This window comes from Crinia signifera, chromosome 3, assembly GCF_055691185.1.
Source record: "Crinia signifera chromosome 3, ASM5569118v1, whole genome shotgun sequence".
Lineage (NCBI taxonomy): Eukaryota > Metazoa > Chordata > Amphibia > Anura > Myobatrachidae > Crinia > Crinia signifera.
In genome coordinates, this window is record NC_139219.1 from 97,072,387 (window position 1) to 97,091,427 (window position 19,041).

The 19,041-nt window shown below is 40.3% G+C and overlaps 1 protein-coding gene across 2 annotated transcripts in view; it reads right to left on the reverse strand.

Moving 5' to 3' along the window:
* The window catches only part of SMYD3 (SET and MYND domain containing 3), a 605,383-nt gene that overhangs the window by 489,541 nt on the left and 96,801 nt on the right, over window positions 1–19,041 (reverse strand). For both annotated transcript variants that reach the window (XM_083176239.1, XM_083176238.1), the window contains exons 4-5: window positions 17,461–17,518; window positions 8,404–8,540 (exon numbers count right to left, since the gene is read on the reverse strand). In XM_083176239.1, the coding sequence (XP_083032365.1) occupies window positions 8,404–8,540; window positions 17,461–17,518 (195 nt within the window). The remainder of the gene's footprint in view (window positions 1–8,403; window positions 8,541–17,460; window positions 17,519–19,041) is intronic.

The following is a 19,041-nucleotide window of genomic DNA, read 5'->3' on the forward strand; positions in this document are numbered from 1 at the left end:
AAATCAGTTGACCGGTTTAGGAATTACATTTTCTATATGTGCCTCCCACTTTTTAAGGGACCAAAAGTAGTGAGATAAACTAAACGGGATACGGTCATTTGGTCTACAGCATGATGGCTGACAGTCATTAGGTCGACATGGGAAAAGGTCAACATGGGTCTAGATCGACATGGGAAAAGGTCAACATGGTTCTAGGTCAAAAGATCACTAGTTCGACAGGTCATTAGTTCGACAGTGTCTAGGTCGACAGTGAAAAGGTCGACATGGAGTTTTTCACTGTTTTTTGAGCCGACATGTGACGACAGGCGGTATTTCATGCCCTACCATCCACTAGGGTGTGGATGCGAGGGGATGCGGTGTACTTTAAACTGTGTCCATGTCGACTGTTGACATTTGGGTCAAAAAACAGTAAAAAAAAACATGTCGACCTTTTGACTGTCAACCTAGACACTGTCGAACTAATGACCTTTCACCCTAGAACCATGTCGACCTAGACCCATGTTGACATTTTCCCATATCCACCTAATGACTGTCGACCATCATGCTGTAGACCAAATGATCCCACCCAAACTAAACAATCCTAAGCAAACTTTCACTTTTTAATACTTTGTTGCAAATCCTTTGCAGTCAATTACAGCCTGAAGTATGGAATGCAGAAACATCACCAGATGCTGAGTTTCATCCCTGGTGATGCTCTGCTAGTCCTCTACTCCAAATGTCTTCAGTTACTGCTTGTTCTTGGGGAATTTTCCCCTTCAGTTTTGTCTTCATCAAGTGAAATGCATGTTTAATCGGATTCAGGTCAGGTGCTTGACTTGGCCATTACATAACATTCAACTTAATTGTCTTAAAAAACTACTTGGTTACTTTTGCAGTTTGCTTCGGGTGATTGTCCATCTGCATTGTGAAGAGTCATCCAATGAGTTCTGAAGCATTTGACTAAATGTGAGCAGATGATATTGCCCCAAACACTTCAGAATTCATCCTGCTGCTTTTGTCAGCAGTCACGTTAACAATAAATAGAAGGGAACCATTTCATTGGCAGCCATACATGCCCATTTCATGACACTACCACCCCATGCTTTACTGATGAGGTGGTATGTTTCGGATCATGAGCAGTTCCTTTCCTTCTGCATACTTCTCTTCCCATCACTCTGGTACAAGTTGATCTTTGTCTCATCTGTCCATAGGATGTTCTTCCAGAACTGTAAAGGCTTTTTTAGATGTTGTTGGACAAACTCATATCTGGTCTTCCTGTTTTTGAGGCTCACCAATGGTTTACATTTTGTGGTGAACCCTCTATATGCACTCTTGCAAAGTCTTCTCTTGATTATGGACTTTGACACATATACACCTAGCTTCTGGAGAGTGTTCTTGATCTGGCCAACTACAGGGAAGTAATTCTTCTGTCATCCACCACATTTCTTTTCTTTTAGTGTTGTTGAGCTCTCCGGTGCGTTCCAAAGAGTTAATTTAGCCACACCTATTGTTTTTGTTCTATCTTTCTGATGGGTTTATTTTGAGTTTTCAGTCTAATGATGGCTTGCTTCATTGATAGAGACAGCTCTTTGGATTTCATATTGAGAGTCGACAGCATCAGATTCTAAATGCAATGTCACACCTGGAATCAACTCCAGATCTTTTACCAGATTAATTGATGATGAAATAACGAGGGAATAGCCCACATCTGTCCATGAAATAGCTTTTGAGTCGAATGTCCCATTACTTTTGGTCCCTTAAAAAGTGTGAGGCACATATAGAAACCATTGTAATTCCTACACTGTTCACCTGATTTGGGTGTACTGTAAATGCCCTCAAATTAAATCTGAATGTCTGCAGTTAAAGAACATCTTGTTTGGTTAATTTCAAACCAATTGTAGTGGTGTATAGAGCCCAAACATGAGAATTGTTTCAATTTCCCAATATTATGGATCTGAATGTACATTCATGCAAAATCACTTTAAGAAATAAACTGGATTGGTGTGATCAAAACAGTCATACACAACTAAATACGTGTCTGCAAGAGTCTATGTGTTGCCAGACTAACCCAAAAGAGGAAGTCTTTTGCATGCTTCTTAAAGCGGCTGCACAAAGTGTTTTTTTGGGGGGATTGTAAATGCGGCCTAAACTATCAATTACGGAAATTGAAATGCTTTAGGTATAGAAGGAAAACCCTTACTCATCTGTGGATATGACATTTCTAACACGGTTTATCATGGTGACATAACCAGACAATAATATTGTTAGGATTTACGGCATAGAAATTCCATAATGTTAAAGCATGTCTACTTTATTGCATGACTATACGGTTTAATAAATTATGTGTATATACACATACATATAATTTATATTTCTAATTGTGCTGTTGTGATGCATTTGGTAGCCTGTCACTGTAGTATGGTTTCCAGATCCTCTTATATTCTTATATTAAAGAGAAAGGTCATTTTTGCTATTGTTTGTGAGCTCACAAGATTTAGCTTAAGCGATAAAAGGAAATAATTAGTATACAATTGACTTTTTATGACCTCTGTGCATGCAACGTATTCCCAGAGAATCACATTCTAGCACAGTTTCACCAGACAGCAGCATTCAACCAGAACCAAATAAAATTACTGTATATGTCATTACTGTCAAACTGGTGTAGTCTGGCCAAAACAGATATATGAACTAGACGCTAGAACACTGACACTGGATTTCAGGTACTGTACATTCTCACTTTCATTCTGCTAGATGAGAACATAAATCCCAAGTCGATGCGATGGTATTGCCTATTTTAGGCAATACCATAGTATCTACGTATTGCAAAGAGGTTTTTTGTTCACAAGGGTGCGCTCACAGGCGGGCAACAGATATATCAGAGATATAGAGGAGGTTTTCCCACAAACCCTCCGGTGAGAAGATTCAAGAAACAGATAGATATATATCTCCAACACTTTAGTGCACCAAAACCTTTCACATGTGTTATATGAAAAAAATCGTCTTATCTTGTTCCAATCGATTGTATCTCACTTCCCTTTTTCCAGATCTCTTGGTGTGTATCATACAAGAGAGAGAAGTAGAGCAAGTTATATTGAGAACTGTAAAATAAAGTTCTCTATATAGGCATATAAATGGGAGATCCACCCCAGTCAGTTCAGCTACAGAAGAGTAAAGCAACAATTACCAGATGGTGTGGAGAACATAAGGTACACTTAGTTCTCAAATAGGTAAATAGTCGCAGTTCTTGTACCGTTCCTGGAACCCTGCAGTAAGTCCCTGGGCGGCGTTCCTTTCTCCTGGCTTCCTTTTCTGGCGATGGGTCTCACTGGTCCTCTCAAGTAGGCCTAGCTGTACCACAACCACAGCCCCCCCCCCCCCTTAATGGCAGCCCTGATCACAGGCCTGTCACCTCATTCATACCTGAACCCAGAATTATTTTGTTATTAGGTGTCCGGGTAAATGGTGATGGTGCTCGATGCTATGATCAGGGTTTGTCAAATTTAAAAATGTAAGCAATATAATTGTATTCAAAACTGTGCCTCTTGTCAAGCATACAGTACATTACTGTACCTGTACATAGTTTTCTGAAATGCCATATCCATTTGTGGCACTGTACTGTAGTTTTCATTAGTGGTGCAAACACCAACTAGTAGCAAAGCAGTGTAATGACTTGCTTTCGCCATAGCATGCCTTAGTTTGCCACAACGGGACATTTCTCATAGCAGGACAAAGACGCCAGGATTTCAATCCAACAGCAATGATGAGCGTGGCTATATCTGTATATATTTAAAATAGTATGTCAACTCTTACCTCAATGGACCAGTATTGCTAAGCTGCCTTGGTTTTAGTATTAAATCATCGGGGTGCCGGATGACTGCCTGATCAGTATGCTGGTGTCAGAATCCCGACTGCCGGTGCTCCGACTGGAGAGATCCCGACTCACAGAGGCAATTCTCCCTTGTGGGGGTCCACAACCCCCATATAGGGGGAATAGAACCTGTGGCGAGCGAAGCGAGCCACTGAGCCCCCAGCATGGCGAGTGCAGCGAGCCCACAGGGGGCTTCTTTGTGCTCACCCCCCTGTTGGAGCACCAAAAATCGGGATTCCAAAGTCGGGATACTGAACATTGGGATCCCCCCTGTCGGTCCATACCTCACCCAAATCATGGTCAATAGGCTATGTTCTATTGCTAAGATCAGATATTATTAAAATAAAATAAAAAAACAGCCATATTGCATTAGCTTTGGAATAGATCTCTATAAACTGTTGCAGCTGTGAAATATATATAGGTTCACAGTACATACAAGGCTAAATTGAGAATGATTTTTTTGAGTCCCTTCTGCTACTCCCAAATTTTCTCTCTGAAAGGAAAAAAAAGTGCAGTCTACAGTATAGCGTTCAAGAACAATATGAGAAGTAATACCTTATTTTGTAATTGGAGTCTAAATAAAACGCAGGATTCTATAAATTGTTCCTAATCATTTTTTAAAAAATTATATTTAGATATATAGGTTTACTATGAGAAAATACATTTCAAATAAATCTACCTAGCAGTCCATTCCTTTCTGTTAACTACGCCTACCCTGTAAAAAACACAAAAAGTGCAATTAGCAGCAGGATTAAAACAGTTCTTCATTGCTCGGGGTTTATACAAAGGGCCAGTTAATTGGACCCCAGGAAGTTTGCTGCAACGTTCTCTCTGAATCACACAAAACAGCTTGGGACTATTTGGCAGGCTTCACAGCCCCCTTCGTTTGTATTATACTTCTATGTCTATCACACTGATCAATGCAACTCGTGTCATGTTTTTTTTTTATCATTTGCCACGAATCACATTTATTATTTTCTAACACTTGCATCACATTCTGGCTGCTTGCCAAATTCATTCTCAATTTTGTTGGAATACTTTTTAATGGTTTTTACATAGCAATAGGTTGATAATGACTTATTCCATTTCACCCTTAAAAACAGCCTAAATAAATGTAAAACTGCTGCATGTGTGATTATATAAAACAGGGTTGCTCAAACTATTTTGCTCTGGGGCCCCATCAGACAATAAAAATAATGACAGTACCCCAGCAAGTTACCGCAGAAGGTCATCACATCACATGTGTAGTCAGCAGACAGCACATACATAGCAGCATTGTGGAGGCACAAAATGATGGGAGGAGTCTAACATAACAGACAATTCAACAGATTTTTTAGACTCCTTGAATTACTGACTGAGAATAGAAAGTTATCAGCCTGATGGTCAGCAACATGGAGTCATGACCCCATGCTGAGAAGGTCGGGACCCACTTTGGGGTCAGGACCCACAGTATGAGAACCACTAATATAACACAATTCCATAGGTAAAAAGTACAACCGCATTCTATTACCGTGCATATAGTAACAGTTATAATTTTATGCAATATTAGGCATAGAAAAAGTATATTTGTATTGCAGGTTCCAACTGCAGTGGCATAGAAAATATTGTCTTACATTTGCTTACATAGTAAACACAAAACGAACCCTGATGGAGCATGTATGTATGAAATTGTTCAGGTTCCAACCAGAAAAATGGATGTGCAATGAAGAAATATTATCAATGCATTTGTTTGGCAACTTTAAGTACTAATAATAAGCACTGCTTGCTAGATTCTCTGTAAACTGTATGCTTGAAAGCACTGAATAATCTTAAACTCCACTAAAGGGTGATCTTTTTATGTGATATTCAAAGCAAAACAATGGCAGAAGTTCACTCATTACTAAAATAGATAGGAGAACTGCCAAAAGACCTGTCATATTTGAAAATAAATGTTCTCCTTTGTGCCAGGAAATTACAAAAGTATTTTGTAACGCTAAATGTAAATATTAAATACAGACTGTGCGTACATATAATAATAAATCAAAAACATGACATAACCACCCACTAGTATAATTTACCCAATGTGAACTCTGTGGTTACAAACTGATGAGTAGCAGTCTACGCAGGTGTATACACGGGTGTGGATTATTAGATAGAATAGTGTCTATATATAGTGTCAACACTAATAGATTGACATGGTCAAATGCTTCGGGTCTGGTGCCTCGCTCCACTCGGCACACTTTACCGTTCAATTGTAGTCCATGTGGATGATAAAGAAAGAAAAAGTACAAAAATTGTAAAAAAAAATTGTGGACAACTCATGGCAACCTTTTTTTATGTCGGCCATTTGACAATGTCGACCTATTGCATATACATTACACAACAGGTTGACATATTGCATGTCGAACTTTTCACTATCTAGACACTGTAGATCTATTAACCGGAACCAGTATACACCTATGCTAAACTAGTGAGTACATTAACTACAAATCAATATCTTAGCAAATATTCTTATACAACTACTTCTGGCAAAAAATAAATAATTTTACCAAAAGATGTCCAAAAAGAAACTTGACTCTTTACAGTATGCAGATGTATGCAATCAATACTAATTATGCTCTCCAATGTTTCTTCTGTAGTGGCTTATTCAGCATGTCTTCAGTCAGAAAAATCGTCACGGTCAGAAGATACGTGGATCGGCAAAATACTTGCCAATCCACATGTTTTAACTGAAAATGTGCCCGTTTTCAACTGCTCTCTGCTGATGCAGATTCTACTTTAAACCAAGTCAAATCTGTATCAGAGGAAAATCCATCCAGAAACGGCAGAATTGAATAGGGATGACCAGATTTTTCAGCGAATCGAAAAATCCGGACAAGATTAAATACACCCCAGAAACAGCCCCCAAGCTCCCTGTGGCTAATAAGACAGTGATTTATCCATATCTCTTTTAGCCAGACCAGTGACAGAGGAAGGAAGCAGAACAACAAGTTCTACTGTATGGAGAAGAAGCTGAACTCACGCATACTGAGATCTTCCAGTATTAGTTATTTATATATGAAAGTGCCCTGTGTAAGGCTTGGAAGTGCCGCAGTTTTCAAACTGCTGTATTGCAAATCTTTTCAGCTTCAGTTATTTACCCCTAAACTACTAGCGTTGAAGTGACAGACCCATCTTAACTACTTGTCTGCGGTAGCCATAGATTATTATTATTATTTACAGTTTCTTATATAGCGCAGCATATTCCATTGCGCTTTACAATGTAAAACCCTGTGCACCACTGTATCTCACCTCAAGAACTCAGGGAGGTGCACGATCCCAAACACATTAAGCATGGCTCCATCTGTTCCAACTTGACTGCCTACTCTAACTTCAAACCCGCTTGGAGGACATCTGCCAATCCAGAGGTGCAGAGTGAGCCCCCTTTTCCACCCCAGATGGTTCTTTAGACGTGTGAGCGGTTTTGCCATGGGCTATGTGTTTCATGCTGTGTTTTAACCCTTATGATTGTGAGTACATTTTATTAAATTCATTGTGTTTGCTTTACTTGATCTGCACTATGAATTCTTTTATTTGGTTTCCCTACCTAAAAAAAACGGGAGACTACATTTATAGATCCCCTGCTGTAGGATAAAATTTTAAAACCCATTGTTGGATTTATAATAAAAAGGACAGTATTGCTTTTTATTATTGCGTGAAGTACCACTATTTTTGTTCTATTATGGGAACTTTTTGAGCGCTTTGGTGTGGTCTTGTCATTTACTCTCTAAATGAAACTATGGCCACTTTTCCATCTGGTAGGTGCTCACAACATATGTTTAACCCAAAGTATTCTTATTCTATATTACCACTTTTTACAAGGCTTAATATTGTTTGAAATTATCAATGGTTTGTTCTCATATCATAATAAAAATACTGCAAATGAGGGTAAAGTTTCCACAATCCATTATGAATCTTAACTACTGTAAGTGCAATATCCTCAATGAAATGTGTCTGTACAGAAGTACATAAGAACAAAAGTCTCCACTGAGTTACAGTACGGTCATAGGGCACATCCAGCACATATTTCTATTTCCACTGCACGGACCAATTGTTCTTGACACTTGACGCTTATATGAGCTAAGGCCTTATGACAAAAAGTTTCAAACATACACATCCATAGGTTAGAGCTTGAACTAAACTTTATATGCCATCAGTCGCCATTAGATGTGCCTGTTAGCATGCTTATTAAAAAACAAAACCCACATAATTCACCATAAGACAAAGTAATGCCCTGGGCCTTCAGACTATTTGCATTTTAAGGAGTCTACAGACACAACAAACGTCATACTCCCAGCAATTAATCTTTGGCACACCTACTGACTGTCACTAATATGGGAGCGAAGTACAAATGAATTTGTAAATACAGAAACTCTTTCAACTACGTGTCCTAGAGTTGAAAGCAAATATGCATAAATAGTTTTTCTATGTACAAAAAAACTTTTATTTAGGTTTTACAAGAAACGGTCTGGGTTTTTGATCAGCACATCATGACAGCCATAATTCAAAACACTCGTAAATTTTGACTTGGCACTTACTTTGCCGAAATAGTCAAGAATCTGGAAACCAGGAGGCAGCTGGGAAAAGTCTTGGAGTTCCTTCTCCAAGTACTTCTCTAATGTAGCAGCTAGATGCCCCAGGCCTTCTCTCATATCTTCATTTAGTTCTTCAACATCTGAAAGTATAAAAGGGTGGGAAAACATTGTAGGAGACAAGTTAAAGGTGGGCCAAGGAGTGGGAGGAATTAATACAGTATAACTTGCTTAGAAACCTGGGAAAATAAGACACCTGGAATATTTATGGCATAGAAGTTTAAAATATTTAAAATTACACATTATAAAAGATGCCAAATCTTTTTTTTAAAATTAGATTTTAATTGGTCAACACAAGAATACAACAAAGGTAATCTTAATTGGCAACATATTTTAAAATTAAAAGTAAATCCGGAAGGGTGGAAAATGAGGGGGGAATCAGACACCAGACACATCAAGACATACTGTAAATAATAAAAAAAAAAAAAAAAAAAGTCGATTGCATACATTATAAAAAACACATTATTAATTAATAATAATAAAAAAACAGAGTCCCATAAATACATTGATATGAAAACATGAATGCAAAACTGAATGGGAAACATAATAAAGTCCTCTATAGATGAAGGGAGGCCAGTGATATGATATCTGTGCTGGCAGATATCTTACAGGTAGCCCTGTAATCACTCAACCCAAACCGCTTCATAAAATGGATTATTATCAGAAGAGTAAGAAACACATGCGGTCTCAAAATCACACAGTGAGCCTGAACCTTAGTTTAGATCACTTCTAGATGCTGTATAACATCTGAGTACCAGTGGTGAGCTACAAGGCTATTTGTAGCAATTACAATATGCCCAGTCACATATGTCCCCTGAGGAAACATCCCATTCAAAAAGATGAAATAATGCTTAAAGGGGAACTGGAAATACAGTAATCCAAGATGCCTTACAAAATCACAAAAAAAAATGGTACCACAAAGGATGGATATTTGGACATGCTCAGCAAACATTATATAAGTCCCCAACGTGACCATTTTTTAAACCTCTAAACATATTTGGTAAACAGTCTATAAAATATAGAGCACTAAAAGAATTATTAATTTGGGCATGGTACAGAATAAATACATTAATTTTGGTAATAGGACCACAGCAGAAAGGGAACATTTCCCAAATAGAGGAAAATAATTGCTGGACATCATTTCATTTAACTACTGTGAGTTACAAACCTTAAGTAACAAAGATTCTTAGTCTGTCATGCATAATTATATATTCCTTTAAACATAGACAAAAAGCCAGCAGCTAAATTATCTGGAAGCACCTCTGGGATAGCATAGAGGTTACAGGACTAGTAAGGGCCTGTCCTTGTGTTTCCCTCCTATATCCCTATAGATTGCAAGCTTGCAGCAGGGCCCTCCTACCTCCAAGTCTGTCTGTTGTTACCCAGTTTGTTTTATCACTGTCTGCTATAGTAAAGCGCAACGGAATCTGCTGCGCTATATAAAAAAACTGTAAATAAATAAATAAATTATGTCTATACCAGAGTTCAGTCAAGCCAGCCTCACCCACTCAGAAATGTTTTAAAAAATTGGATGACATGAAGAAGCGCATCAGGTTTGCTGCTGATTTGCAGCCTTGTCAAAGTTTCTGATTTAATATAATACAATTTGGGAAAGTTTGAATTATGACACTGAAATAATGACATCACATTTTGCACTAAATCAAAACTTCCCTTACTAGGAGTCTGTAATTCTACAACTGGAACCAGGAAGACAATTCCTGGATCACTTGGGAGAACACTTTCATTGCAAGAATATCATTGCAAGAATACTTTGGTAAATTTGCAATTTTCTATTTCATTTGTATTTGCTTTAAAAACCCATACATTTTTTAGAAAATGACAAGTAACACAAATATTTTTAAATTGTAAACATACTAATTTACTACCCATCCTATTAACTTTTAACATTCTGCTAAATTGAAATGTACATTTTAAAACCCAAGAAAGCGACTCAAAATTTAGTGTCCTTGCTTCTCTCACACTCTGAATTCTATTCTATATTTAGTAAGGTAGACACTTTGGACATGATATTATGATGCATGCAAAGTGGGTAAATTTCGTGCTTGAATATAGTCTATAATATATCTGTAGCTGTGCCGCTAATACATATACTTCTGAAATCAGCCATCATCTCTAACTGTATTGCTTTACACCAGCCCTATCCTGGGTTCAAATGATCCATCTGAAATTGCTGCATCTTTGGCCTCAAAAATATGTGCTAACATTGGACTGTATTCAATGCGGCTGGCGAGGGGGTTAAACCGTGAGGATCGCAGTAAACAAGCCACCCTTGCTGTTTAACCCCCACGCTGGCCGCTCACCGTATTCAATTTTCCAGGGGAATCCTCGGTGTCAGAGGATTCCCCCAAACGGCGAAGTTTGCGGCTAATGTAGGGTGCACTCTGCATTCAGGGGCAGATTTATTAAGCTTGGAGAAGAGATAAACTGGAGATAAAGCGGAGAAAAGGTAAAAGGAGATAAAGCACCAGCCAATCAACTCACAACTGTCTTTTTCAAACACAGCTGATTGGCTGGTGCTTTATCTCCTTTTACCATTTCTCCGCTTTATCTCCAGTTTATCTCTTCTCCAAGCTTAATAAATCTGCCCCTTAGTGAGGAGCCTTGCCGTTTTGGTGGCCGCACATGCCGTTTCCACATCGCTGTAAAAACCCAGCGAGGTGGAAATGGTGTGTGCAGGGGGGTCAGTTAAATACTTACCAGTGAGCTGTGACAGCGAGCAGCCAGCACTGCTTGCTGTCACAGCTCACAAAAAACATTGAATGCTGCCCATTAGAGGTGTTCTGAATCTGGTTCTTCTTAGCATCTGTTGATTAAACAGGTACTCCTCTCTTTTAAAATAAAATCATCACACACTGTAGATGCGACGTCTTTATTTCAAGGAGCGGACTATGATAGACTATTACTTTTTGACTTACTCAAATCAACTTAAAATGGTTAGAAATGATGTATCATTTTGTTGGTATTAATACTGTATATTGCGTTTCAATTAAAAAGTTATTTTTATGGTTAAGAGATGTTTTTCCATGGTTCTTAATATGTTAGATTACATATTTTTTTCTGATAACAGGATATAGCAGCTGCTGGCAAGAGCCTAATAAATTATATCTTTGAGGAAATTGGATGACATGAAGAAGCGCATCAGGGCCCTTATTCTGATTGATGCGGACTTTACCGCGTTCTTACGGATAGCGTCTTTACGGCGTCTGCGCATGCGTGGAGAACGCTACGCGCATGTGCCACGCCTTGACTCGGTACCAGTTCGGACAAAGCCCGTCCAAAACTGGTCACCGCAATCAGTCGGGAAATAGGGGCGTATTATGGGCGTCATGCGGAATGACACATGGGCGTAGTTTCAAAGTGGGCAAAACGGGGCGGAAACATGGGCGGACACGGGGGAGTACACTTATGTTGGGGGGCGTACATTCGGAAACCACTCCGAATGCACGCGAGCAAAAAGGGCTGAAATGTGCGGTGTCCACAAGTGTACTATTGCTTTGCGGACACCACTCGTTCATGCGGTAGGCGAACGTACGCCTAATGACTACAACCATTAACACCTGAACCCAATACAATCTACTCCTTTACTCATTACTCACTAATAGGACGCTTGTCAGTGCTTTAATTGAAACCATTGCACTTCAATTGCTGTAAGGGTTAATGTGTGCAATGCATGTGTTAGGCATGCTTGTAAGGATATATTGGAATCTAATTGATTCCAATTCCAAATAAGCAGTTTTTTATGAGGATAGGTAATTGAATAAGTGGGTCATGTGATGTCTTGCAGAAGATACTTCATAGTGGGTTGTTTGGCGTAAATACTCCGCTTACGTGCGGTAGCACCGCTTGGCTCCCGGTCGGATGCGGTATTCCCGAGCATACTCTGTAATACTCTGTAATACCGTGCCGAATCGGAGTGTTTCTCCCGCACACGCATGGTTTGTATGTCGTCCGTAAACACGCCCTGTTCTTAAAGAGTGAGTCCGTCCGAATGCGGAGGACACGTGGGCGTTTCTACGGACGATGGCCGCATGCGGAAAAACACCGTGGCGTGCGGACCGCTCCGTAAGAATGCGGGAATTTCCGCACAGATCAGAATAAGGGCCCAGGTTTGCTGCTGATTTGCAGCCTTGTCAAAGTTTCTGATTTAATATAATACAATTTGGGAAAGTTTGAATTATGACACTGAAATAATGACATCACATTTTACACTAAATCAAAACTTCCCTTACTAGGAGTCTGTAATTCTACAACTGGAGCCAGTAAGACAATTCCTGGATCATTTGGGAGAACACTTTCATTGCAAGAATATCATTGCAAGAATACTTTGATAAATTTGCAAATTTCTATTTCATTTGTATTTGCTACTTTGCATACAGCTCTGACAGAATATATATGGGTAGCATTTGAACATTTATATCGAAGTTCCTATTGTGAGTGTGGTATTGTATTTAGACTGTGTATGTGCTCGGCAAACTATCGGCAAGTGTATTTTGATCATTTTGTACTAGCACGTATCGGCCCTACATAATTGGAGGGCCAAGACTCCTCGAGCAGCCACCCAGGAGGTCCTCACCGAAAGTGTGGAATGGGCTTTCACCCCAGAAGGCATTGGAAGGTTTGCCACAACATGATAGTTGTACAGATCCAGCGTGCAATAGACTGCTTTTAAGAAGGACGTTCTCTCTTTTGAGCATCATATAGGACAAAGACACTCTGTCTTGCGAACTCTAGCCGTTCTCTGGACGTACACATAGATAGCCCTAACCACATCCAGAGAAGCTGGGACATCAGATTGAGGTCCACTATCCGGAACCATAATAGGCTGGTTCAAATGGAATGCAGACACCACTTTAGGGAGAAAACGCAGGTTGGTACGCAACTCTGCTCCGTCCTCATGGAAGATCAAATATGGGCTCTTACAGGCTAACGCTCCTAGTTTAGAGACCCGCTTAGAGAAGGCTAAGGCTAACAAGGCCACAGTCTTCCAAGTGAGGTACTTCAAATGTACCTCATCCAAAGGTTCAAACCAAGAGGACTGTAAGAACGACAGGAGGACATCTATGGCCCACGGTGGAGTGGGAGCCACAAACGGAGGCTGTATATGTAAGACACCTTGAAGGAGCGTCTGTAATTCGGGGATATTAGCCAGCTTCTTCTGAAAGAAAATGGACAAGGCTGAAACCTGGACTTTTAATGAACCCAGTCGTAGGCCCAAATACAACCCAGACTGCAGGAATTTGAGGAATCTGTCCAATTTAAATTCAGCCAGAGAAAACTTCAAGTTTTCACACCATCCCACGTATTTCCTCCAAATGTGATGGTAATGTGGTGCAGTAACAGGCTTCCGTGCTTGCATCAATATAAAAATTACTGATGCATGGAAGCCCCTTTTCCAATAGGATCTGCCGCTCATCCTCAGGCCATCAAACAAAGTTGCTCTAAGGTCTGGAAGACACACAGACCTTGCATGAGCAGGGGAATATGCCACTGGTCGTCCACTTGCATGGCCAGAAGGTCGGCATACCAACTTCTTCCAATCCAGGGCCACTAGAATGGCCTCGACTCCCATCCCTTCGGATCTTTTTGAGAACCCGAGTCACCAACAGGATTGGCAGAAAGATGTAGACCAGGTTGAACAACCAATTTACCGATCATCCGAGCGTCCACTGCCTCTGCAGACTCCAGCCTGTAACCGTGAGAAATAAGACCACGTACCCATGAATTTAGGCACAAGGACTCCCACACATGGTTGAAGAACGCATCAAGAACCAACAGGTACCTCGACTGGGACTTGTGGTGGTGACACGTAGTCATGCGGCAGGCTTACCTGCAGCTGTACCGGTCGGGCGATCAGTAGCAGCCGAGGAGGAGGGCTTCCTGAATTTACCATGGGAGCCTCTATTTGCATTATAACCATTTCTGGACTTTGCGCAGAACTTGTTTGTCCGAAAGGACTGCTGGTTGGAACCAGAAAATGGATGCTTTTGCGACGGTGGGGCTGTGGGAAGAAATGTAGACTTTCCGGCCTTAGCCTAAGAGATTAAAATCATCTAAATCGCTACCAAACAGGTAGAAGGTTTTCCAGACTGCGCTTACTGTCAGTGTCGGCAACCCACGGACATAACCAGAAGGACCTCCATGCAAATACAGCCATAGCAGAGTTCCGTGCGTTGATCGCACACAACTCATTTTGCACCTCACACAGTACCTTAGCTGTGTCTTGAATGTGGTGCAGTTTTTCAGACACCTGTGCGACAGACATATCACCCAATAAGTCCTCCTGAATTTGGGAGGTCCACGTAAAGATGGACTTGGCCATCCAACCGCTTGCTAAAACCGGACGTTGACACATCCCACTAGCAGTAAAAATGGATTTCAGGGTGTTCTCAATTTTTCTGACAGGCGCATCCTTAAGAGAGGAGGCCCCCAGTACTGGGAGCACCACCTTCTTAGATAAGCGAGACACGGATGAGTCCACCCCCAGTGGCTCCTCCCACACTTTCCTCCTTGCCTGGTCAAAGGGAAAGGTGGATTTAAATCTCTTAGTGATTTTAATCCGCATCTCTGGGTTTTTCCATGCAACCTTGAATGCTTCCTCTAAATCAGCCTGCTCTGGGAAAACAATATGCTGCTTTTTCTGAGTAGCAAAAAAGGAATCCCCTTCTGTAGACTCAGCTAAGGGAATGTGTAACACATCCCTGATTGCCATAATCAATGGCTCTGTTCCTTGGAGTAATGACTGTGAATTACTGTCATTCTCATTCTCCTCTTCCTCCTCCTCCTCCTCTTCTGTAGAGTCTGGAGTTTGAGAGGCTGCACCTCGCTTGCAAGACTGCCCAGGAGTAGAAGTCATTATATCAACTCTTGCAGCCAGGATAGAAAGACCCTGTTGCACTCTCTGGGTCTGTGCAGTGTTAGCAGCTAGCTGTGTAGACACAGATTCTAACATTGATTAATGCCACTGGCCCAGGCAGGCTCCTGCGAGTCTGTCTATTGTTCCCCAAGCTGGGGGGACACCCCACTGAGTTGTGGTGACATGCAGGATTCACAGGTAACTTGTGAAGAGGAAGCAGGAATGAATTTGTCACTGCAGACCATGCAAGTTAATTTTCTCACCATTTTTAGATAACAAACTTCCCACACACACATACACTGACAATCACAATGAATATGACAGTGTGAAAAAACTGATAAAAAATATGTGAAGTTCTATATGTATGGTGTGTGTCCAATAGCTGTAACAAACCTGTGGGTCAGGATACAGAGACACTGAGCAGACCAGAACACCCTTAACCTTAGCTATCTAGTTTAAAGAGCTGGTAAATCACAGTACATGTAACAAAGTACTATATATGCAGGCAGTGTGTACCAGGGTACACAATATAGCGCTGAAACCCGATTGCTGTCACTGCTGCAGATTCCCACTGCTCCCACACCGTTGCGGAAAGTCTGAAGCTGTATAATGGCGTTTCCAACACCCAGGGAAGAAGCAGGTTTGGCCACCTAACAGAGCTCTGGTCCCGCTGTGGGTAAGCTCCGCCCATCATAATGCCGCTGGTGCTTACAGATATTTATACTGAGACAGCGCTGTTAATAGAAAAAGTAATAATGGTAAACTGCCCTGAAATATACAGAGGCAGTACCAGTCCCAGTCTGAACAGGGGGCTGCGTGGACCCTGTGCAGGGACACCTCCACCATCTAGCCGCACCAAAAACCGGGGACCCCACTAAGGGGACCCTTGGTTTACTCACCACCGCCGTCTTCAGACTGGACTAGGGGTGTGCAGCATGCCAGGGGTATGCTCGCTGCAGCGCACTGCCCCCGGTAACATCACCCACTCAGGACAGTGGTCCTGCAGCAGGGACAGCTCTGTACCATAAGTGGCCTGTAGCTGTACCCTTCCCCTGGTCTGCCACGACGCAGGACTGCTGTTAAGTCCAAAACAGCAGACCTAAATACTGTAAAAAAGAAAACTAAACTGAAGAAAAACTCTCTGGAGCTCTTCCTATAGTGTGCTTCTCCTGAGGCACATTTTCTGGCTGGTGAGAGGGGAGGAGCCAGTACACCCAAAGTTTTGTATGTGCCCGTCTCCTGCCGATACCCTCTTTTCCCCATCATCATGAAAGATTCCCAGTATCCCATATGGATGTAAGAGAAAAAATAATTAGATGGTGGGCGGCTTGAGTATGGATTTGCAGCTATACACCGACCAGCATCATTTTTACATGCCATTCATAAGCCTTGCAGAACAATTCCCAGGCTTGCAAAGGATGGCATTTTACTGTGGCTGGGCGGCAATTACCTGATTGCAAGGCTCTCAAAATAACAGCCAAACGATCAGGTGTGAATAACCACCATTGACCAGGATAGCTGACATCTAAAAAAATCTATGGATAATTAATATAGTTTGCTAGTGAAGCATAAGTTTAGCTGCTAAAAGGTGATAAAAAACACTTTATTAAACTTTGCAAAGACCAGCCATCATCGCCTATGCCTCACTGAGCAAAATTTGACGTACAATTATTTACACTCAATGTAAGTCATGATATTACAAATGGATGTTAAGCATAAATTAGTTGCATCATGTTCAGAGAATTTAAGGGTAATATGTACATACACTTGCAAAGAAGAAGGATACTGATATTTCTATGAAAACTCTACATTATAAGCTTCATGAATTTATATATATATATTTTTTCATTATTAAATGTGCTTAGGATATACAGATATATAGATATCTTGGTTACATCATTCTGCCATGCCAATACCCTTGCTCTCGCATTATAAGCATACCACCACTTTTGGTTGTATTCATTTACTAACTGAGCAATAGGCCAAGTGTTCATACAAACAATGCTTCACCCACAAATAACAAAGATGACCAAATGTTATCTTGTATTTACATTGTATAAGTAGTTTTAGATTAACTTGTATTTTAGGTTTAGTTGCTTTTTAAGTAAATAAAAGTCTAAAAAACTCACGTGACTGAAGAGCTTGTATCGCACAGAAGTCTTCAGAAGCACAATCAGGTTGTTCAAGCTATAAATATATAAAATTATATATTTTAGTGTTCACTCTAGGATTTTTTGGGGCAGGGTGCTGACCCCCCCAGGGAGGGCACATTTAATATTAGAACTTGACATTAAAAACAACAACAAAAAACATATACAGTATAAAAAATTGCGCACTGAACTAAGATTATGCCCATTAAACATTGTCATACTCTGCTATGTCCATTACATATTCTGTCGTAATTACAATTAAACATTATGGCACACACTGTAAAGCCTCTTGCACATTATACCACACACCATAATGCCCATTACACATGATGGCATACACCATAATGTCCATTACACATGATGGCATACACCATAAAACCCATTACATGTGATGGCACACACCGAAAGTTCTTAGTGGCATGTCAGCACAGTGGGGGGCAGCGTAAGGGCGCACAGTGCAACACACAAAAATGGCAGGGTGCATTGTTAAAACAGAAATTAACATCAATATTCCTATGCGTTTATTACTCTGTTTTCTTATAAACTGTGATTATTGTTGCAGATGGCATTAGCTTGTTGCACAAGGTACTAGCCACAGCATATAAGGCCTACCCTTTGCGCTAAGCAGCAGATGTTTGTCAGAAGCAGCAACCATTTTGTCAATTAGGACTTGCATAAAAAGACTACAAAATGGTTTCAGAACAGTGCTGGAAAAGTGATTTCTTCTAGAATTTTTTTTTTATTTTATAAGTTGTACAATGCAATATTGTCAGTACAGATAGCTAGGACAGACAGCTAGTCTCCACGTTCCCTTCAACAATAGGAGAACTACCTGATAACGGGGCCACACATGCGTAGACCTCAAGGCCACTCAAAGTTTTCTTAGTAACAAAGAATGATGGGTGATGGGTGATAGGTGAACTCTGACATCATGATTGAAAGCAAAGCTTGCCAATGAGACTCAAGGCTTACAAATAATTAATGTGAGAAAAGTTTAAATATCAGAGCTAGAGAAGGAAGGGTAAGGCAGTTGAGAAAGAACAGGCAAGCACGGGGCTGGAGGTAACTATGAATGAGGTTTATAGCTGATCACTGTCCTTGAAGGTTTCCATTTTGATTTGATTTAGAATTATTGTTTAAGTATAAGCTCATTAATTTTATGTTTCTGGTGTTAGTCTGCATTTGCAAATACCTGTAATTAAGCTATTTTAAGTAAAGCATTGTCATTCATTTTTTACAAGTTTGTGCTGCTGTGCAATTATTTCAGCATTTGCCTTTATATTTAAGGGTTATAAAGTAATTATATATACACACACAAGTGTTTATCATTAAAGGTTTTAAAAACAGGCCCTGCAAAATAAGTTTAGAGGGAACACTATATATAAAAGCATATAAGTACACATGAAGAACAGCAGAGATAGATAGATAGATAGATAGATAGATAGATAGATAGATAGATAGATAGATAGATAGATATCTCCATCTATATCTATATATCTATCTAATCTATCTATCTCTGCTGTTCTTCATGTGTACTCATATGCTTTTATTTAGTTGCAA